We start from the raw sequence: 23,505 nt of genomic DNA on the forward strand, positions 1-23,505 counted from the left end.
TCCTCTGTATTTTCAAAACACAGAAAAGTATTTTAAGTATTTATACAGTGAGACACTTGACACATCTGTCAACTCAGAAAATGAAATGGTACTGCTATAATAAACATTTCATTAATATTTTGCACTTTGAGTTAGTTTTTTGTCTAGGTCCATAAGTGTTCTATACATTGTATCTATAATGAAGGTTCTCATTTTAACAGATACTTCCTCAGTCAGACTTTGCAAATGCCAACATTGCCATTTCCTCAGGACACACTGGGACACCACCTGATGTCATCACATTCCGTGCTCCTGTCCCTGTACAACCTACACATGGTTTGCTTAAAGCAAGTAAATAAAATTACAGTAGCTATGCACATGACTATTTAATGTAATTTGATTACATTTTTGGGCCGAAATTGCAATTGATCAATATTCCCTTGTATTCCATAGGACTGCAGCCTGGAATAGCAGCATCAGCACTTCCAGCAGCTGGGACAGTAAAAGCACATTGTTTCAATCCTTCTGATTCACTGCCAGAACTAACACTAGGAGAAAAGATGTCTCAAATACTAAAGGATCAGACAGAGCAACTGACTAAGAAAGTAAGAGATCTGTTTCAATACATACTTTGCACTTTGCTCAAACTCCATACTCTTGGCAAATTGTTTAAGTATAATAATTAAGTCTAATATTTTGTCTTGAAGGTGGAAGACTTCTCTGAGCATATGATCCAAGAAACAGTCTTTTTACAAGACAAGTATCTGGTAAATGGATTTATGTATTTTGAGCTATCTGAAATGCATTTGAAATGGCTGTAAACTGACAATTTTCTGGCAAGATTCTTGATGTTTACCTGAAATGGATATTTACTCTTCTCAATTCAGACTGAAAGTATGAGATTAGGAAGCAAAAATGAAGGTGTTCAGTAGGTGGACAAATTCTTAAATCTTTTAAGGATTCTGATTTAAAACTATTAATAAAAGGCCTGAAGTTGCCATATAAGTTAGGAATTTTGACATGTAGGGCATCAGTGCAGAAATAACTTTTATTATTTCGCTTGGACATAATAAAGCAGCACAGAGTATTAGGGGAATATACAATATGCAGTCCTGTTTCAATTCAGAGAACTACCAAAATTCTTACCAACAGCACTGCAAATAACATCTGGCTTACATAGCAAGACATAGTGACAGCTACTTATGCTAAGTTATCATGACATTTTGTATTGAAATATTTCTTATTGATGAAGGCATTAAATCAACTGAAAAGATACCTTGATGCCTTGGAAAGAAATTATTTAAAAGCTAGAGAAGAGCACCACAACTTACAGCTGCAGGACTGCAAGGACAAGCCTATCAGCCTCGGAGAGTTTGATCCTGAGAGGTCAGAAGAGAAGTGCTAAGTAGTACATCAGTATATTTTCTTTGACTGTCTTACAGATTTTGCTTCCATTAGAGTTTGCTATCCATTAGAGTTTTCCTGAAATGAAAATATCTTAATGTGGTAAACTGTAAGTTGTTTGGCCAAAATTCACCTTGGGCTTTATATATCCTACTTATAATTGGATACCTATTTGATTAATTCAAATACTTCAAAGGGACTCTGACAACTCCAAACATTTTATTGTTTTATTTTATGGGAAATGTACTGCGATGTCCACTATGGTTATCATGGTAAGAAATAAAAGATCAGTTTAGAGAGTTTTAAGTAACTGTGAGTTGTGATTGGATTTAGAAGGGTGGAAGGAGGAATATTCAGACTTGGCATGCTGCTTGAAGACATTCAAGAACAAATGGAAGGCAAAGGCAGCTTGTCATCGTTACCGACTTCCTATGAATCTGCCCAGTCTTTCTGTGAGGTAACTGACTTTTATTAAGTTTTTATTGATGCAAGTCTTGAGAACCTAAGTGCAGTTGTGTGATTATATGTTCTTCTCTAGTAAGAGCATGATGCTTTTAGATAGCACATTACTTCAACTGTAACAGAAACCTAAGTATAAAAACAAAACTATACTGAATGTTCTTAGTTCCAGTTTCAAAAGCATTTATTTCACAGTAAGAAAATATGAGTAGCTAATTTAACTTCTGCAAAGCTGTTTTGGGGAATTAATCACTATCATTTTGTGGGAGGAAAAATTACTTTGTCCAAGATCTTAAGCTGCCGAATTACTAGAAGACCAAACAGTATTGTGCTACAGAAAGTTGAGTTTACTCCTAAGAATGGTAATATTTCCTCCCAGATCATAAATACACATACACACTCTCCCCCCGCAAAAAAAAAAATCTTACCGTCTTCTACAAATCTACAGGTAAGTCTCAACAAATGCTTTCATAACCAATGTTTTAGGTAACTTGGGCTTCAGAGAAAAATGCTAAGAGAGCTGAGGAGAGGCTGTTTGGTAGGAATCCAAAGTTTTGTTGGTTTGGTTCCTTGCAATGCAAGGCCCACCTACACCTGTGTCTATGCTTTGTTACTTTGTACAGAGCTTGGCAGTTTCAAGCACTGCTGATCTTCCACAAATAAGAGGTACTGAAAGTCCATCTTTTCACAAGGAGCATGAGGGAGAAAGAAATCAGACAACTGATGTAATCCCACCAGCAAATCAACTTTCTTTAGAGGGCAAGAAGTGCAATCTTTGTCTGCACATGTAAGTGAAAACTTGGAAACAGCTATTGAAGTTTTTAGAAAGACATACATAAAATTAAATGCTGAATAAGAAAATGAGGATGACTGAAATCTGAAAAGCAACATAAATATTTCCAGAATAAAAATTATACAGAATTATATAACTGCATATGTAAGACTTCCTCCTAGCCAGGTCTTCCTACCTTTTTCAGTCTGAAAGTATTTCCTGAAGCCAAAACACCACCATCACTTGCACCTAGGAGTTAAATCATACTTCTGTATAAAATTCATGACAGCCACACAAATTCAGGATGTGAATATCTAGTCAGAGTACAGTGCCAGTAAAAGATAATTTGCCAATATTTGTATGGTATTTTTATTTAAACAAGAAAAGGGAGGGATGCATATCCTTACATAAATAACAATCCAAACCTTGTGAAAACTCTAAATACCATCTCCACCCTCCTGGGAAGCATTACATAGGTCTTAAACATCTCAATGAGATGAGAAGAATAAGTGGTCCCCCCTTAACCAATCTAAGGTTAGAAAAAGAGAATTCAACTAACTTCCAGTAGAGAAGCAGAGCTTTTGGGAAAAGAATGCATGCAGCATAGAGCACAGTCATATTAACCTAATTCTGTCAGATTATTTTATAGGGTAGGTGCTAATAGTTGTCTAGTAAAACTCACCTAGCTTCCACTTTTTTGTCTGTCATTGAAAGACTGTTAGTTCAATCTTCTGATCATTATGTTTATGAATAGGCAGAAAATTTTCCAAATAAACGTGGTGATCCTGTACACCCAAAGTTAAAAATACACATCAAGTAACTCAAACAAGGAACCTTGTTCTTCTTCTCTCAGAAGGTACATGTCAAACATTCCTCTAATTATCTAAAGGCATTAAATTAAAGCCTTAATAACTGCTCCAAGTTACTGAGACACCAAATCATATTTAATGTATGTTGTATCAAAACACAGTGGTAACAAATGGATGTATCTAAGATTTCATACTACTTTACTATTCCAATACAGGATTATCTTTTAAGCATTTTTAACAGTTGTGGGAAGTCACGGTGCTTTTGTCAGAATGTGTCCTTTAACTAAAGGGTTAATTATTTAACTGGTTAATTATTAAACTTCTGCTTACCACTTTTTCAGATAGCTGATACAAGTAAAGTTCTTTCTGTGAATAAATATTATTTCTTCTCAATTAAGAAGTAATAATTAGTATAAGATTTGTAAGTCTCATTATAGAAATATTAAGATACAATAAAAATATTCTGTTTTCATGCTCGAAGAAACACAAACATCCAGGAAGGAAAAACTGGAACATCTCTACTCTTCATGCAGAGAAAACCAACTGATTTATCAGATACCAACCTGAGTAAGTCATGAGGGCATATAAAGGTCAGAACCATGCTTAAACCTGCTAGGGAATCCTGTGAAGAGATACATTCCTTTTATGTCTCAACATGAAAATTGTAGTTTTAACAGATGTTACTGTTTAGCAGAGCACAAAACACTAAGAATAAAAAGGAAACTAAAAAGAACACCAGGTCAAATTCACTGTGGAACTCTCAATGACAGACCAAGAGGCAACAGACACATTGCAATGCAATTTTCACCTAGATATGAATGAAAGATTTTTAACTTGGTCAAACATTGAAACAGCTTGCTCTAGGGAGCCTGTGGCACATCCACTCTCAGAGATATTCAGAACTCAGCTGGACAGGGTTCTAAGCAACTTCCTTTAAGTTGGGCCTGCTTTGAGAGGGGACAGACCTCCAGAAATCCTGTCCAACCTGAATTACTCTATGAATCTAATGCAGCTTTCTAGATAAGTTTCCAAATATTGCCATTGCTAATACGTTCAAGAGCTTGACAGTGACGTGCACACAATGCTTTGATTTTGCTTTTTCTTCTGATCTGCATTTATTTCATGTTCTAGAAGATGATTCCAAGCTTGACAACTGAGACATTTCATATCAGTACTTCCACTTTCAGTTTTTGGATTCAACTTCATTCTTCTGCTTAAAAACAATTTTACTTTTCCACTGCAGGATATTCTGAAGCTTTTAGTAACTAGAAACTAAAGGAGAACAGCATGAGCTGTCCTACATTCAGTTTTAAGTCTGAATATACAGGTTTTCTTACCTTTTGTCAAATCAGTTGTCCTTGACTTTATTGTGATATCCTTTTAATTTAATATAACACACTGGGATTGTTGTTTGTACTGGTTGGTTAACCAGTACAAACTTATTTGCAATAGTTAAAGCAGTGCCACACTAGAGCTGCACAAATTCTCATCCCATTCCTATTATGCTACACTGTTCCCATAACACTGTGGACAGGGACATGGAGAACATCCTTAAAGAAAAAAACCAACAATTCTTGGTCTGAAAATAAGCACCACCAGAAAATTAGATTCCAAGCTTGCAGACAGGGCTGAAAGCTAATCTTTAACTCAATCCCCACTCTCCTGGGGGTGAAAAGTACTTCCTCAAATTGCAGTAGTATTAATGGCAGCAAAATGCTCTGAAAGTACAGTGCTGAAAGCCAAATAATTACCTCAGTACATCAGCCAAAGCATCTCATATTTCAGACCCTTTTAACTTATTTTTTGAATTTTAGGCAGCGATTCAGAAGATTTCTCAGCCTGTGATTCTTGTGATTCACAAAGCAAGGACCATGTCACTCTAAATTACAAATCATTAAATACAAGATTATGTGGAGAGAGACAAGGTACAGTGATTGCAAAAATATGAGCATCTACAAGGAAACATTGCTTGTAGTTTTGTTTTTCTAAACCATGCATCTCCGTTTCCAGGATTTAGATGCAGATGCCCCAGGGGAAGCAGAGATCAAGTAGAACTCAGGAATTACAAAGAGTCTGTTCAGTCTTGTACCCTGTGTAGAAAAAGAAGCTCTGGTTCATCCTGTAAGTATGATGTGTAGTTAACAAACAGGCTAGCTTTTTAGGGGCAGAAAGCCATACTGCACATACCAGGCCACATTTAATTTAGTATAAGCAGTCATTAGCACTGGAAATCCAACTTTTACACACCTGGTCAAGTTTAATCTCCATGCACAACAGATTTAACTTTCCCTGCTTCTTTATGAGTGGAATCCCTTTCATATTTCATTTATAGCAGGAATATCTCATTTTGCAGATTCACATGAAAGGACATGTAAATTAGGCATTAGTGTGCCAACTTTTATTGTGCCAGCAATTACCTAACGTAGTATAAACAAGTACTAAAGAAAATTCCAGCTCTACCCTCACATTGTGTGACATGCAGCAAAGTCAAGGGGAGCCTAATTTAAAAAAAAATTAAATCATCTGAACATGAACCTTTTCAAGGCACTTAGACTCTCTCTAGCATAAGAAAAAAATTGCTTAAAGAAAAATATAGAATTTCATCAAGAAGAAAGCATAAATTAACTATTTGTCTCTGGCAAGCCTGTGAAACTACAAATCAAAACAGTATTCATTAGGATTATGACACTGATTATTCTACAGTCTTCCACTGCATGCAATTGAATATAAATCTGCATTCCATTTGCTGACTACACTCGAGACCAAACAAAAAGGTAACCTCTCCTCATTTATAAAAAACTTTAAACATATTCAGCAGTGATGGTTACTTGATCTTTAATTTATGCTAAAGAGAAAAAAAAGTTAAAATACACAGACAATTACCTTTTTTTTTTTTTAAACATGGCCTCAACAACTCCAGCTTCTTCACAGAAGAGAATCTCCACTCAAAAGGCTCAAAAACCCAAGCAGCCAGGTGAAGTTGTAACCAGACTTCATGAAAGGTAAGCTGTAATAATAACTATGTAGTACAACAGAAAACCCCATTGCTGAAGATTCAGCATGGAAATAGCACACCAGGTATCATAAGCAGGAGTAATATTCATCTTTCACAGTTCATGTTGTAGATTAGAATTTCACTCTTTAGTGAAATTAAAATATTTGCTTGAAGAATGTGTGAACAATTCTTAGATTAATTCTTCACTCCTAATGTAATGAAGAGTAAAAATGTAACTTCTTTAGCTGACACACTTAGTAATGAAACAAATTCACTTTAAGAGGATGTTCCCATTCAAAGATTCAAAAGCAGGCCTGCATTATTAAAATGCAGCTCTGTTTGCTACCAACTATTTCTTTTTAAGTAATAATCCTTTTTATTGTTGCTAACATTAAATTACACCATGAGACAGAAACAAAACGGATTCCTTACAGTAGCACAGACTAGACTGAAATGTAAACAAGTTTTGTGACAGTATTTTTGACATCTTTACTCAATTGCAGTAATTGCCTGGAAGTACAGCAGCTGCACTTGAGAATCAATGGCATAGAACACTATGAGAAAGCTACAACAGCAGCAGAATGCTGCTATTATGAGAAGTTTTCTTACTCTGTATCCTAGAACATTTTTTGTCTAATGCAATGCAGACAGAATACAAACAATGCTGGACTATGCTTTACAATTCCATGGAAAATTCTACTCACCGTAAAATTAACTTGCAACCGAGTCCTATCAAGGTTTATGTATGTGATTCATAGTTTAGAAGTTCTTTTTCTTGCTTAAATTGTATTTTATTCTATGTATCTTATCTTTAGGAAATCCTTTGTGGCTGCCAAAACCTGCTGTTCAAGCACATGTGATAAAATTATCCTTTCACATCAATATGTACCCAGTAAGAAATCTGCCCAAAGAAAATCTGCAATCAACATCAGAGACAGAAATGCCAATGATTCCTATGCAAATGTAAGACTTTTGAGTGAAAATTAAAAGCCACACATCTTTCTTGAAAGCATTACCTCCATATATCATGGCACTGTAGAACATCCCATTCTTAGCAAGCTGATTACTACAATCTAAGCATGTGTAGTGCATTTGAGGGTAAGACAAGAGGGAGTTCAAACCCCAAGCATTTTGGCTTATATGTTACTATATTTCTTCATATAGGGATGTACAGACTTGTTCTGCAACTCAGTCCCTGTATAAAAGGTGAAATAGACCAAAAAAATAGCACTGGATCTTCTCTCCAGAATTGTGTTTCATATCCTGAAAGAAAGTCTAGCTAGACAAATCACTATCAAAACCTCAAGAAAGCCTTCTCAGTACCAAAAACATTCACCACACTGGAGCTGATACATTAGAAAGGTGTAAATATCCCTCAGTTCAAATGAATACACAAAGAGAAATGATTAACAGATACTTCCAACTTGAATCCTAGAACAGTCTATCGCATGACTCAATTTTTACTTCTCAACACGTATTCAGAGTGAAAGTCATGGACAAAACCTTAAACATCATCTTTTTCCAGGACCTGTGTATACATTTGCCTTCACCATTAACAAGGCTCCATTTTATTATTTCCAACAGGTTTTAAGTTCTACTCTGGATCATGCCATAGAGACAGCAAACAGTTTGAAGAAAGCTACAGAGCGAATGGTGCAAGCAGTTTCAGAAGACCTAGCTAAAGTTAAAAGACAGCAGTTTTAATTATCTAGTCCAAATGCTATATTGTTCTGCTGAAGTGTTAGTATCTCTGCAAAAATCAAATGATGAACACCAACATGAAAAAGTCAGCTAGCTAACTTTGTCAGCTGTTCTGTACCTATTGGTACTAAACCAAATCAGAGCACATAGGTATTCCACATTTATACTCAGTCTTAAAACTATAAAACAAATTAGTAATTCTACTGAAAGTCTTTAGTAGGTTGGCTAATCCCATTATTGTGCACAGATGCCTTAAGGCAACATCATAAAAATTGGCTTAAACAAGCAAAATTAACTTTCTGACTTGGATTTCCCCCCACTCCCAAGTATGAGAATAAATCTCAGTCATTACTACATATAATTTCTTCTCACACTTCAACAGCAGCTGCTTAATCACACCAAGAGAGAACAGCCTCTGTACCTGAGACATCTAGAAACAACTATCATGTTAACATACCAAATTATAGTCAACATTTGGAATTATTTTGGTTTTTGAGTGCTCTACATTGAGAGTTGTTTGTTTTTTAAGAAACATCCTTGTATGTTGCAATGACTGAATTACACCATTTGTTGTTTATGTATTTGTAGCAATTAAATTGGTTCCTTCAATTTGATGTCCTTAATTTGTCAGATATATCTGGCTTTGACATTTTAGCTGATGCTAAGTAGGTTGGAAAATTTTAAAATACTGTAGAAATGCAGTGAGCCAAGAAAAGTCATCTATTATTTTCCTTGTAACATCCATTTAACTGCAGTGATTAAAGGCAAGCAGTTAACAACCTTGTTTTATCAGGGATGCTACTCACTGAAGCCAAAGTACATAAAGACTGATGAAAACCAAATTAGAAATGCCAGTACATTCCTTAAAAAGGAGAGCCATTTTCAGGCAAACCTGAGCAATTTCATCAGTGGAGGACACAGAAATAATGCAGACTCTGTTCATACAAGCAGTGATTGCTAAACTCAGTGTCATGCGCCACTTGCTCACTAGCCTGAATCACTGGTGTTTTTCAGGGCTTCTTCCACCCTTCACAGCCAACCCTTTTCCTCTTTAGCCTCTTATTGTATATCCTTATAAATTTATTTGCCTCTCATTATATCTGGTTTTGCTTTATTTAGTCTAATGTTTGGAATCTCCCCATTACTTGCAAATGAACTTACTAAATGAAGTAATTCCTGCAGCTTCCTAGATTCAATTAAAAAAAGATTCATCTCTTTCACAGAAATCTCTCTACATCTCCAGAACAGCTTGTTATAAGCCTTTTGTTTATCCTGGATCCCTGCACCTGCTGTCCTGTACCTGACAGCAACTGCCTAAGAAGGATCAGACTGAGTAAGACAATCATGTAGTGAAATTCTCAGAACAGTCTCTGGCAAATTGAAGGCCCAGAATCCTTCCAAATCAGCAGTAACATTTGTACTTATTAGCCCTATAAATACTTAAACATATAACAATTTAACAATATACCCTATAACAATTTAGAGCACATCATTACTGCATGACATCTGGGATGCTAAAGGTCCTTTTGTTCTGATTTGACAGCTGCAGGTTTCACCTGTCACTTCACACCCTGAACAGGAAGGCAGCCCTTCACTCTGAACACTAACAGGATTTCTGAGGCTTCCATCAGTTCCAGAGAGTTATAAACCAGAATTCACAAAAACAACGCCTATTTCTGCTACATTTTTAAGGTTGTGATGCACATGGCATTTGATGAACCAGTTGATTTAAAAGTGTTGCTTTTGTACTCCTATTGAAAAAAAATTCAGTGTAGATTCAATTCCAGACTTGTTTAGGTGCATTTGCAAGCTACAGCAACTTATTCTCATCACACCCCATGTCCTGCAGCATTTTAGAATCATTCTGTCTTGTCCTCCCCTTTCATTCCTCTCTGATGTAGGGGGAGAACTTGACTTTTTTCCACCTTCTAATTAACTCTGAATGAACAATTAACTCATCTAACAAAAATGTTCTCCAAGTTTTGGTTAACCTGAGAGCAAAAATAAAGGGAAAAAAACCCAAAATCACAGAAAAAAAAACCACTCATCATTGGGAAAATCTAAACAAAAGGACACAAGCAATCTATTCTTTTTCATTATAACATTTCTCTTGGATTCTACATAAAACAAACTTAACATTCCAAGGCACATAAATACAACATCCTGTTGAAAGTTCAGTAATTTTAATTCAGTAATTTTTAAAGAGAAATCTAAACATCACCAGTATTACAGAATTCATACACTTTTATTTTTTTATTCCCTTCAATGCAAATTTAAGTATTTCTTTCTTAGTATATAACAAAATTTTTTAAAAGTAAATTCTTTGAGTGCATCAGGTTTTGTCATTTTGTTTGCTCTGTGCTTTTTTTTTTCCAAATTACCAATCCCTTTGAAAGACTGAGCTGCTTCCCTTTTTGTCCTGTCCTTTCCCTGCCTCCACTTCCTCAAAGAGACATGCTTAGTTTTGGAATTTCTGTATCACAGGCAATTCAGCTTCTGAAAAAGACATACTACATAGACAATCATAAGGAATTTTTAAAAAAGTAATAATCTCTGTATATACTTAAATATAAAGTGTACTTCAGTGCACAGTTGACAGCATTTCTCCAAAGTTACTGTGATTGGAACTGCTCAATAATTGTTATTAACTACCTACCTTACCCAGCACCATCTAAAAAGATTAGATTTTTCACAATGGCACATATTTAAAGATTTTTCAGCAAGTTGTTTTTACAGAAAACATTACACTTTATGACACTGAACTTGTATTAAACATTTTTACCATAAATCTATATTTACAGGTTTTCTCTAAAAGTCCCTACCCAAGAGCCTAGGCCCTTTATAATTCAGTCATTTTTAGAAATAAATGCCATTACAGAAAGTTTTCACAGTTCTCAAAGACAATTCCAGTTTATATATAATTACAATAATTTTTAGCATAATTAGTTAGGAACAAACAGGCTCTTTTGAAAAAGCACTTGCAGTGTAATACTAAATAGAACCTAAGAAACACACATGTTTATCTTTTCCATCTTTTCCTCTCTCTGCCTTCTACTCCCTCAAAAGCAGCAAATTTAAATTATAACATGACCTCCCATTAGGAAACATGTATTGAAGTGCAGGATTTGGAAAAGTCAGTTCCACTAGAATATGTACATACTATTTGTGTTTTTATAAACATCACCAGATCTATTCATCCTTAAGGCAGACCATATCCTTGGGTTTACTAAGGCTCTTCACATCCTCTAGTAGTTTTCTAGGTGTCAAAATATGAGTAGAACCTATAAAAGAACATAAGTATGAACAGTATCAGTCAAATTCTGACTTTCGGAATTCCCTCTTTAAAACATCAGTTACATGCCAGTGTTTTTTACTGCACATGGAAAACTGGCAAGTGCAACATTTCAAGTGTTTTCACATAAAGCACCATCATGTAAGTGTCACCATTAGGTAGGCAATGTCCCTCCTCCCACACTCAGACATCCAGATCAGGACTCATACTTTGAGTATGAGTTTCAAGTCCTGCTCTGCCCTGTTTGAAAGACAGGACTGAACCTGGCCAATTGTCCCAGCCTGCAAGAAACCTGCCATTCTGTGAAAGGGTGACTTAATGAGAGACTTTAGCCTAGAATCAATAAAGTATCTGGATTCAAGATTATCACAAACAGTAGAGTTCCACAGAAATGCCAGTTACAGAAAACTGCTTTTACTAACATTTCCTTGGAAAAACAAAATTCAAGTCTTGACCAGCAAAGAAAATCCTTATTATTCTTCAGTGCACAACTACCTCTCTTATTCTCACAGAGAGTGATTCTAACTTCTGCCACGAAGAGTCACCCTGCAGTTCTGAAGTCAACAAGTAATGTCACTCTGAATGGGCTACTAGTCCTACAGTTCTGAATCAGGAACACAGACAAATATTAATTTTTCAGTAATCCATGTGGAAATTCAGCAACTATCACCTTCCCTCAGAAATCAGGATTACAAACAAAACTACAAGAATCATCTCTAAACAAAAGGGAAGATGGTGCTGTGGTGAGTGCCAGATACCCCAGTCAGAGAGTCACCTACACTAAACATGGTATTGTAAACAAGCTTCAGATGAAGAAATAATCTGGTTAAACTACATTCCTGTTGTCCTGGTCTTTCCATTACTACTCAGAACTAGAACCAGCATTAAACCTACCTCAACCACCACCAATGAAACCAGCAAATAAAAAATAAACTAAAACAAAACCAACCACACCAAACACACCTACAATACCCCTGAATATTTTGATGTAATAGACTCTAGATTTCAGAATCAAGGTTGGCATTGTTTTAGGGAAGAGTATTTATTTAAAATCATGGTAGATGGTAGACAGATTTAATCTGAATCTCAAAACTAAATTTAACTGCCAGATGTAGAGCTCTCAAGTAATTCAGAATGCTTTAGATGACCCTGCACCCAGCCATCAGCCAGCCCTGCAGATGGACACAGGTCTGGGGTAAGGTTTTGTATCTACGAGCTCTGTTCCTATATATTATATATATGTACAAGTTTTAGCACCTAATTATTTCCTGTAATGCTATTTAAAATTCATTTGAAGCACAGCAGCTGATGGAACAAAGCATTTACTACCTCTAAAGTGCTGAGAGATTACTACACCAGCTGCCAATTGCCAAAGCTTAAGCAGGGCAGTTTTCAGGACCTAAGCAGTTAATCATTGTGTGGTTTATGCAAAGCTTCCAAATAGCCATGGCAGAAACTAGAAAATATTTCAAAGTCAACTGAACTACACTGAAAAGGGGGGTTGGAGTTTATTTATTCAGTTTTTTTGGGTGGAATTTTAATTAAGATTGTTGGGGTTTTTTAATACTTATCTTCCTTCCAAAGTGAATAATTTTGCACTAGTCTGTCAGCTTTCCTCCTTCCAAAAGCAATGAGAGTAGCAACTGCTACTGAAGGTAAAGCATAAGCAGAGGCAAAAATTTGTGAGGAAACTGTAATACAAAGAAATAGAGGTCTCTTGAATTCCTGTTGGGTATACACTGACATGTCTCTGACATAATTCTTCTGTAGAGCATAACTGTTTTGTCCTTAATGTCCTGTGGCAAAAAAATCCTTCCAAGCATCAAACACTTGAGATAACCTGCAAAGATGCTTTTAAGTGCATAGTTTTCAGAAATACACTGGCTACAGTATCAGTGTGGTGACCCAACAGAGGGGATCTAAGCAAAATGATTCTTACATTTTCCAGAACCACACGTATTACAGCACACACCCCACTCTTTGGCAAGCTTACCAATAACAACCTCACAGGACCTGTGGGCCTCGGAAACCTCGTAGGCGCTGCGCATCTCGGAGTACGCGAGGCCCCCGATGACAAACACGATCAGCCTCGCGCTGCTCCTGCGCTCCTCCCTCTGGCTCGCTCTGGGCTTCTGCCGAGCGCTGCACGAGATCCCAGGAGATGGCATTTATACAGCTTGCCTAGTTAATTTTTGGTTAAAATTATACAACAAGCAGTAGCAATTTCTGTCACTCAGTTCATGGCTTGATTATAATTTCAGCAGAAGTATTTAGATAAATTGATAACTTGTTTTTATTAAATTTTGTAAATTATCACATTACTCTAAGGGTTTAGGTATCACCAAGGAAAAATAAACACAAAACAAAAACCTTGTTGCACACACAGCTAACATGCCAAGGACTCCGGCCAAGCAGCTTAACTCTGCATGCTCCCAATTCCAGTGGCATTTTTCATGAGAGGTTCATTTGAAAAAGTTGGAGTCTTAGGTTTTTCTATCTCTGAACATGAACAGAAATCTCTAAAGAAAACATTTGCTTGTTATCAAATCAGATTCAGATACCTAGGAAAAACAAAAGCAGCCTGAAGTGCTTAGAAGTCTAACACACAGGTTAAGTCATCTGCAGTCCTGATCTCCCTGCTAGAGTGCCTTCAAGATTCCCACATCTCACCAGCCTCTAACACAGAGATCAAGTTCCAGTGTGTAGGGACTTGCTCTAGTATCTCCTTGCACTGATCATCCTAGTGCATATCCAGAAACAGAAGGATACACCACCAACACTTTAATTAGAAGTGGATGTAAAAAACCTATTTTCCTAAGGCTGTGTATCTCTGCTTTTTGTTTTTTTATTTAGAAAGGTACAAATTCCAATTCAAGTGTGTCTTCCACATTTAGGATATGTTTAAGGTTTCCCTCCCTGAATTCCAGCCCCTGATTAGTGCAGTGAGCATTCCTGAGCAAGGAACTCATAGTTAACATTCCTGTGATAGAAACACTCTTGGTAGTCTTGATTGATTTGTCTCCCCTTTTAAATAACACTATAAAAAGTGATAAAGCTCTCCAATTGGCATGTATTGGTCATGAGGTTCAAGAGCTAGTGGAATTAAAAAGAGAAAGAAGGAACAGTACAGGTGAGCTAAAAAAAATTCGAAAATTCACCTCTCAGTGATAATCATTAAATATGCAATTACACATTTCACATTCATTAGCAGAGAATTCATTTCAAGACCTCCAACTGTTCTGGACTTGCCTAAACCACTCCCTGGCAACAGGGGTCAAATGCCTAACAGGCCCATATTTCCTAATGAGAGAGACTATAGAACATGAATTTCATTTCCTGAGGTAATTAACCCCAATAATGTCACCACCACTAACAGAGCAGAGATAACTTCCAGAAGTAATACATTCTTTTTACCTAAGTCACAGTACTGAACATTTATTCCTGAAACTACTGCACACTAATAAACTCAATGGCTTAAACTTCTTGTTCTGGGAATATGAAATGTTATTTCTAATCTTGAAGCAAAAGGGAGATACTACAAATGAAAAACCTATACATTACTAATTATTAAAATAACAAGCAAGTTTAGTATGTTTTAGATTAAATAAAAATATAGGCTTGGCACATTAACATTTCCTTACATGTGTTATGTCACTGTTCAGTTAGCACACTTCTCTAACACTTCACAAAGTGAGTGACTGAAACACTGAGATCTGGGTAACCTATGTTTCAGGAAGTTAAACCATTTACCTTACTGCTCCTGAACCATTCCAGGTGGGAGGACAGCGGGAACAATAAGGCCAGTCTTTTGAATCTAATTTGTTTTCTATAGCATCCTGAAGTGCAAAACAAAGACACACTTTAAAAAGGCATACAGACCTTAACTCCACCAAGTTTCAGCTTTCAGAAAGAATATCTAACTGACATTTCATGCCAACACCTGCAGTCCAATAAATAATTGCAAGTAGCATCTCATGAATAACTCTCCTATGTAACAAAATGCTAGACCACATAATGCTAAAATGTATTGTGTTTTGTGTATGACAAGGAATTGTGAGTATACATGCTTTTTTTATAAACATATACTGATTTAACTGTTCAGATTTCACTAGCAGCTGTGAAAAGCTGCTTTTCACCTGTAAAAGCCCTAATGTATTTAACTTCTATATGGTAAGGTATGAGAGAAGTCAGAGTCCCCTAAAAATATAAATGAACATGAGAAAGCCATCAAGAATCTAGGAATGACAGCACTGGGTCAGACTACCACTCCAGTACCCTGTGTGACATCAGTCACTGACTGATGCTTAGGGACAGGTTTAAGAACAATGAAATTACAGTTCTGGCAAGCAACACCTTCCAGGCTCTACCACACTACAGTTCAGATGGGAATTGCAGTTTAAAGACCCTTTGGAGTAAAAACCAAGAAGACACAGATCTCTAAATTATATCAAACACTGCCAATCCCAGGACAAGCTGTTCTAAAAGACTTCTTGCTTTCACTTTTATTTGCTTCACCTTTAAAATGACCTCTAATAACAAGTATTACTAACAGCAGTCTAATGTTCTATATTAGAAACAGACTAGAAGTGATCACTTTGCCCACCAGATGTATTTAACAAAATTAACTCAAAATACTGCAGAATGCAAAAGATGGGCTACAACCACTCACTCGAGTCAATTTCTGCACTGCACCCATGAATTAATTAGTTGGTGAAATTTACCTCCATAACATCTTTGATAACAGGAGTCCACCTAGAAAGCTGAAAGGTTTCTTCTTTAGAACGGTCCCTTCTTACGTATTTATGCTGCTGAGCAACAAACTGAAAAGATTTTCAAAATATGGTTGTATTATTTACTGTTTGGATTTTTGAAACTTATTATTAGCAGTCAGTAGCAGAAGGAGGGGGGAATAAGTATGAGATTTTAAAGAAATAAAAATTATAAGGAGCAATAATTAATACCTCTAGAATTCAGGATACATTAGAAATACTAACTTCAGAGAGAAGGAACTGAGTAAGTTGACAGATTCCAAAATCAACTAGCTCAAGCTACCACCAGATAATTGCAGAAGGAACATTATGGGTATCTTACTTTAAACAGATAACATTAATAATTTTCAAAGGATTTACCACTTAAATACATTACAAAAAAAAATTCCTAGCAATTATCTGCTTCCAAACCTAGACCTGGATAATATTGCTAAGAGTTTCTGAAAGAGCTGTAGGTCCTTGGAGAGTAGGAAATCACAAAATAAATAAATACATTCTTACTGAAGAGATAACAGGAACATCAAGGTATTTCCAATTTCTTATCATATCACTATCACTTTCTATGTGTACATTCTGGATCAGCTTGTCCAAGTTCTCCTGGGTAGTTCCTTCAATATACAGAAAAGAGACAACAATTACAAGTGACTGTAAGACCAGTTTTGTCTCACACATTCTGGGCTATTATTTATCCCAGAACTTTTTTTTGTTTGTTCTGTGTGACCAGTCTATATAATACTATATTTTAGATAAAATTTTGTTTAATGGTCCATTCTTGAGACCAAAACCTAATACCGTTACAGATTCCACAGACCAACATTCTGCCAATTTGCCTCTTCTCAACGACAAACTTTTCCCCACTGACTTAATTTTCAGGTTGCCACAGATATGCAAGTCCCCCTTTAACAGCTTCAATACCGTGTGAAAATAGGAGAACAAACTATAGCACACATGCAAAAATGATATTAAAACATTGTATGAATCTACACTTGAATTACATCTCTTAACTCCTTGCCAGTAGTATCTTTGCTACTAATCTGAGAGAAAATAGGGAGGATGGACAGGATTTCTTTCAAACCCAGCTATCAACTCCAATGCAGAGACTTAAGGTTAACTAAAACCACTGTACTAACCTAAACCTTGAGTTCAAGCTCATAACATTCAGGAAAAAAAACAGGGCAACTTGTCATACCATTTGTGCTAAAGATATACAGGAGAATAGCTCTGATTTTGTCATAGCTGTCATGACTTTTGTTGAGCAGAACTGGAAGGAGGACCCTCATAGAGTCTTTTACTTTTTCACCTTCTGCATCAGTTCCAAGAGCCAAGTCCTAAATTAATAAAAAATAAAAACAGACACCATGGTTAAAACCATCGAAGTAATTTAGATCAATGTTGTTCTTTGTCTTTTGAAAAGCATTTTTATGAAACCCCAGGTTTCAGGAAACAATCAACATGCATCAATTTAAACTCAGTATGACAAATCTGACAGTTATTTCAATAGTTACAGCATTATAATAACACTACATAACAAACAAACATTTAAAACTGTGGTATCTAGAATTCTTAAAAATGTAAATTATAGTCACAATGTAATGCCTCACCCTAAAAGGTGTTTTTCCTAGACATTTGAAATGCAACCTCATAGGAATTTTGAGCCCTGAAAACAAAGATGATCCTTATACAAATTAGCCAGATTTTAAAACCAAAAAAACCTCCAAAACTTAGGAACACCTCCTTGCCAGGAGATTAAGAGCCTTGTACATTACACTTAGTTTTAATACTACCACCTCAAAAACTGATCACAAAATAAAGGCAAGAGACATAGTTTAGTCAGTTAAAACAAACTTCTATTCCTGCAAACCAAAGAAGTGGTACTTGCAATACTTGCAAAGCTGCTCTTTGGTTTGTGGCTTTTTTAAACATACCTGTTCAGTTTTACAGAGCCTTTCTATGTTAGATTTGAACTTGCTCATGCAATCTTCTGCTATGTTAAGATGAACAACTTGCTAGAAGACAAAGAACAAAAAAAAACCCACAGGCTGTCATAGCTTGAATTTTTTCCTAGCATATCCATAATTTTTATTGGTTACAAAAGTCAATCCTTCCGTACCATCACACATTTTCTGTGTTTTACCCTTCACTTAGAGTCTGATTCCCCATAATACTTTGTAAAACACCAAACTGTTATGTTATCTTCAATCCTCAAAGCACACAAATTATTTCACTCTTTTACATGGTAAAATGAAACACATAGAAGCACATTGTCTTCTACAAATTTTACAGTAGGTGAAAACATTAATTTGGAGAACAGCTACATAGCACAGTGCAGGAAAATGACAGACTAAAACTACTTTTCAACAAAACAAAGTGCACAGAATTATTTACTGTGAAGTTGTGATTACAAAGGACCCCTTACCTTACTAATCTCTTTACGATAGAGTGGCATCTTCTTCATTAACTGGGACAGAGCAGATATGGATAACTGGAAAGAAATGACACAAGTTGAAAATCTGTTCCCCCAATAAATGATTTGCTTATTTCCCTTCCTGTTGCAGCTTGCTTCCCCCACAACTCCTGAAAATTCCAGTTCAGAAAAGTCTTAATTTCTCTAGTAGATCCATGAGTTACATGGATCTGATCAGCTAAAAATAACTAAATTACCAGGAAAAACAATATCTCAACTTAACTTACTTTTCCTTCTGTTGCTTTTGTTTTTGATGAAGAGTCTTTCAAAAGTTTTGGTAATTCCCTGAAGAAAATAAGAAAATAATGAAAGGCAACAGCACATGAGTGCTTAAATCTTTTCCCAAAATCTTAAAATAACTGTGCAACAAGAATTTCGGAATGAAAGTAAAAGCCTGAAATACAGGTCTATCTTCAGAGAAAAGAGTGATTTTTTACAAAGGAATTATTAAACACGGCAATGTTTTCATAATACCATTTGATGCAGCAGCTTGGTAGCACTGTATGCAAAATAATCCCTTCAGATTTAAAATATTTGAAAATACTTGCCAGGAAATTACTTGATTTCCATTTACCTCAACAACTGCAAGCAGCATTAGTATAAATGCATACCTGGGTACATACTGCATTTTTGAAGCACAATTTCTTCCTGGCATTGATTATTTAACTGAATCCAATATGTCTTGCAATCCATGTACATTACTGCCTGTGTTCCCACTGAACAGCTCTAACACCCTCCCTCTCAAAGAAACCAACAGCTGGCTTTGTTATTTATGCACATACTCTATCACATCTGCAATATGCTTGTGCCGCATCTTCACCCACAGGTCATCATCTTCCTCCAAAATTGCCTCCTTTTCCTTCCCACCAGAGCCTTCTGTTTTGTACCTTCCAAAAGAAAATTCAGACAATTATTTGGGGTTTGGGTTTCCCCCAATGCTCATCACTTACTACAGTACTATTTGTAACAGTTTAATCAATATAAATTGCAACAACAGTAATAGACAAAGATTTTAATTTATAAGCCAAGCCAGTGCCCGAGAAAATAAAATTTACAGGATTTCACAGACTACATATTTTAACACAGACACAGTAGATGAATTTTAGAAAGATTCTTTAGGGCAAGAGCTTCTGGACATTCTTTTAAACCAACAGTAACTAGAGTTTTAAACACACATTTACATGCACCACAATTTCTCTTGAGTTTTGGTTTCAAATTCAAACTGCACAAATACACACTGCTATTGCCAAGTGCAGCTTTCTCTGTGAACTATAAGACTTTATAAATAAAGGAAAATGAAGTTGCATTCACCAACAAAAGGCTAAGCAGGACTATGTACTTCACATATAAAAGAAACTGTTGCACAGCATCACAAAGCAGCTATTATGTGACTATAAACAGCAACAAACCTAAAACAAGATCACAATCATGCCACATAATATTTTCACATTTACAGAAACTCACACAGTGCAGACTGCCAGAAAGCAAAAGAACGAAAAAAATTACAAGATTAATGATGAAAGTCAGATGGTGACCTATAAAACATTCTGCTACATTTTCATACCCAGCAATCAAACTCAGACTCAGAGTCTTAGAGCCTACACTTCCTATTAAAACCTTCATTCAGGGTTCTGACTGAAGATACACATTCCTCTTTGCTTGGCTAAACAATGAGGCCATCAGGTCTCTTTTGCTGTAGTGGGTCATCAGCAAAGTCCTACCAAAACCATTGTTGTCAGAACAATCAGATAGTAAAGCACATAACTTATGCAAATTAACATTACACTACTCCAAACAGTGCTTATAAACTGAACATGACTGACTTAAATGTGTATTTACAATAAAACATGTAAATTTTAACAACTACACAAGTTAAATTACTGGAGCTATAAAAGCTGATACCTGAGAAATAACCTAGCTTTTTTTCAGTATTCAGTTAGTGGTATTGCTTGTCTTGTTATGCCAAAAAATTGAGACTATGAAAGAAAATCTAGAGAATCTCAATGTGCACTCCTAAGCTATACCTCAAGAGTAGTACAAGACTCTTAGGTCTTAAAAAATGTGATTTGTTGGACTCAAAACTTAGCAAAAATGCCAATTAGATCCCACCTAATCTCAATTAAGGGAGGAAGTCAAGAAAATTACGAAGTCATAAATCCAAGAGGAAAGACTAACAATAAGTGAAGCAACCATTATGCAATATAAGCAGCTAATATTGCCATGGTGCAATTGAGCTAAACAATTTCAGGGATTTTATAATCAAGAATAAACTAGTTAGTTGGGTTTTTTTAAGTACTTGCTTGTAAGTATCATTTTCAATGGGTAGCAGATCATATGCCATTGCCTGGAAGGTGAGCTCATGGAGTACAGTTGATACTGGGTCAAAACCACGATCAATTATTATTAGTTGGGAGTGGGTTTTAGCCTAGAAAGCCATCAAACAAACACAAAGTTAAGACATACAGGAGAAAGTTAATGCAGGTTAAATCTATTTGCATTAAGTCACAGCACTGCAGACATTTTTAGAAAAATAACTGAAGAACACTGCACTACAGTCCAAGTGTTTGTTTGAACATTTGAATTATAGACCATGGTTTTAAATACTAAGTTTAAGGAAATGCTCTTAGCCCACTGCAATACACTCAGAAATATGAATTTTATTAGTCTAGTGAAAAGAAAAAGTAAAAAAAAAAACCAAACAAAACCCCAAAACCACTGCCCAGAGATTTAATAGATAACTTCATTGTTTGTATTGCAGATCAGATAGTGCTGCAATACAGGAAAACACCTCCAAACATTCAACTGAAAGTTTCATTTTGGGGTTTAGTGAAGTGGCAGAAGCAGCAGGCATATTTATTTCTGTAGCAAAGTGCAAAGTCAAAATCAGAATGGTTTACCCCATGGCTTTGTGTTTAAGCAGCTGCCCTAATCAGGCCTTATTTGTAGTGACAGATCAAAACCATTATTTATGTGAACAGCTGTATCTTTGTGGACAATAAATCCCTTCTGGGGAAATATTTCAATTCTGAAGTAAGCCTCTTCTACACGTGGCCTTATGAAAGGTGATATTAAAACAACATTTATCCACTGGTCTTCAGGTTTGTAGCACCCCCCTACATTATCAGAGGGCTAATTTTTCAAATAAAATCAGTCTGATCACACAAATAAAGCTTTACTCCAACGGTATTACCACTACATTGCTTTCATCCACAAAAACAACTAAATGGCAACTAGTTGCCTTTATTATTAAATAATATCTATAATTGTAGAACTTAATTGTTGAAGAATATTTCAAGGATTTTTTCCCCAGATATACAAAAAAATGTTAAAAAATAAATAAAACATTTTAGTTCACTGTCTACCTTTATTTGGCTTCTCTCATCTGTTTTGTAGTAGTTTTCAAGACTTTTTTCAACAAGCTGGGCAAGTTTGCTGGCTCTATCAGATGGCCCACTGGGAAAAAAGGAAGCATGAAAAAACAACTTACACTTCTTCATCAGAACACTAAAACACTACCTTTAAAACAGAAAACTCCCTAGATTGATCCTCTGCTTTCATGGGTTTGTGAACTCCGTTCTATGTATTTCCAATATGTTTTCACTTTTACATTATGATTTCACTCTTTGAATGCTTCAGATATTTGCCACGGCAGAAACAGCTTCGGCCAAAAGACTGGCATTAGCTGGAACATGGCCCAGCACCTCAAGTTTCACTCAGAGGTAGGAAACAAAAAAGAAAAGAAAAAAAAGAACAGGAAAAAAACAGTCAAGCAACTGTTTGTTACCTTTGCAGAGAATAAGACACCACTTCACATTACACCACAGAATGCAGCCCTTGAATACAATTTCAGAAGCCTACTTTGACTTCAAAGATAGTAAATCCCCTTCAAAGTTCAAAAGAGGCATTCTTCTCAATATCTCTACTACAAGAAACCCTGATCCCATGTGCCACAGCAATTTCTGAATTCCTTGGTGCCAAGTAGAGCTGCAAATGGCTGAACAGCAGCAGTTCTGTTACAGGATTATGCATGTGGCACACAAGAATGCAGCAAATCAGTGTCACCCTACTGACCAGACATGAAACAAACCATTCAGAACAAGACAGGGTACAGCAACTACTGTCACATGCATGTACACAGAAAAACACTGCTCTACCTACACTTCACAAATTCCTGTCATTCCACATTTCAGACTTGTGGATTAAAAACAACTAATCCACAACCACAAGGGGAAAAAATTAAAAATCAAACTATGTTGCAGCCTCGAGCTATGACCAAATAATGTGGCAGGCCCTAGAAGTGAAAGCAGTTACTATAAAACACTAATTTTGCCCCACCTTTTATATCTCACTCCTGGATTCTCATCTAGCGTGGCACATAAGGTGACAATTTGTTCAGCCATGACTTGCAGTACAGCATCCTTATCCTTTGTCCTTTCCAGAGTGGGACTGTAGCAGCGGTAGAATGCATCTGGGATGTTGAGAGTAAATACCTACAAAAAGCACAAGCAAGAAAAAAAGGGCCTAACTTGCAGATTGCCAAAACACCTGGTAAAAAGTTTGCCAACAATTTAAAACTGCAAGAAAGTGTCATACACAGGACACTTAAGGAAGAAAAAACAAACAAACCCACACTTCATTCCTCTACCCACGTTGAGGTCATGTTCTTGTTCTCAGACCTTTTCCCTATTACTCTCTATGTAAATTACTCTATTTTTCAAATTATGGAAGGAAGGACAGATGGAAGGAAGGAGCTAAACACCTGTCAGTGCCTTGTACAGAGCCATACAATGCAATATCAGCATAGAAGGTATCAAGGTTAAATTGGTTTAAAATACAAATTTACATATTGTATCTGCTTTTA

At 36.0% G+C, this 23,505-nt stretch overlaps 2 protein-coding genes across 9 annotated transcripts in view; one reads left to right on the forward strand and one right to left on the reverse strand.

Annotated features, from left to right (window-relative positions):
* AKNAD1 (AKNA domain containing 1) overlaps nt 1-12,247 on the forward strand; it is a 14,869-nt gene extending 2,622 nt beyond the window's left edge. For 2 of the 7 annotated variants that reach the window (XM_064427991.1, XM_064427995.1), the window contains 13 exons: nt 201-330; nt 433-584; nt 687-746; nt 1,232-1,365; nt 1,717-1,840; nt 2,466-2,629; nt 3,905-3,990; nt 5,238-5,348; nt 5,434-5,544; nt 6,344-6,425; nt 7,234-7,381; nt 8,003-8,071; nt 9,343-11,079. In XM_064427991.1, the coding sequence (XP_064284061.1) occupies nt 201-330; nt 433-584; nt 687-746; nt 1,232-1,365; nt 1,717-1,840; nt 2,466-2,629; nt 3,905-3,990; nt 5,238-5,348; nt 5,434-5,544; nt 6,344-6,425; nt 7,234-7,381; nt 8,003-8,071; nt 9,343-9,423 (1,452 nt within the window). In that variant the 3' untranslated portion in view covers nt 9,424-11,079. Of the gene's footprint in view, nt 1-200; nt 331-432; nt 585-686; nt 747-1,231; nt 1,366-1,716; nt 1,841-2,465; nt 2,630-3,904; nt 3,991-5,237; nt 5,349-5,433; nt 5,545-6,343; nt 6,426-7,233; nt 7,382-8,002; nt 8,734-9,342; nt 11,080-11,923 lie in introns of those variants that run through there. The other 5 variants (XM_064427994.1, XM_064427996.1, XR_010366249.1 and 2 more) reach the window with 4 other exon arrangements.
* STXBP3 (syntaxin binding protein 3) overlaps nt 10,346-23,505 on the reverse strand; it is a 21,990-nt gene continuing 8,830 nt past the window's right edge. For both annotated transcript variants that reach the window (XM_064428003.1, XM_064428004.1), the window contains exons 7-19: nt 22,980-23,134; nt 22,007-22,097; nt 20,945-21,069; nt 19,427-19,531; nt 18,872-18,929; nt 18,597-18,662; nt 18,106-18,186; nt 17,370-17,508; nt 16,682-16,788; nt 16,133-16,231; nt 15,162-15,247; nt 13,405-13,553; nt 10,346-11,400 (exon numbers count right to left, since the gene is read on the reverse strand). In XM_064428003.1, the coding sequence (XP_064284073.1) occupies nt 11,309-11,400; nt 13,405-13,553; nt 15,162-15,247; nt 16,133-16,231; nt 16,682-16,788; nt 17,370-17,508; nt 18,106-18,186; nt 18,597-18,662; nt 18,872-18,929; nt 19,427-19,531; nt 20,945-21,069; nt 22,007-22,097; nt 22,980-23,134 (1,353 nt within the window). In that variant the 3' untranslated portion in view covers nt 10,346-11,308. The remainder of the gene's footprint in view (nt 11,401-13,404; nt 13,554-15,161; nt 15,248-16,132; nt 16,232-16,681; nt 16,789-17,369; nt 17,509-18,105; nt 18,187-18,596; nt 18,663-18,871; nt 18,930-19,426; nt 19,532-20,944; nt 21,070-22,006; nt 22,098-22,979; nt 23,135-23,505) is intronic.

Source organism: Passer domesticus, chromosome 7, assembly GCF_036417665.1.
Source record: "Passer domesticus isolate bPasDom1 chromosome 7, bPasDom1.hap1, whole genome shotgun sequence".
NCBI classification, from domain to species: Eukaryota; Metazoa; Chordata; class Aves; order Passeriformes; family Passeridae; genus Passer; species Passer domesticus.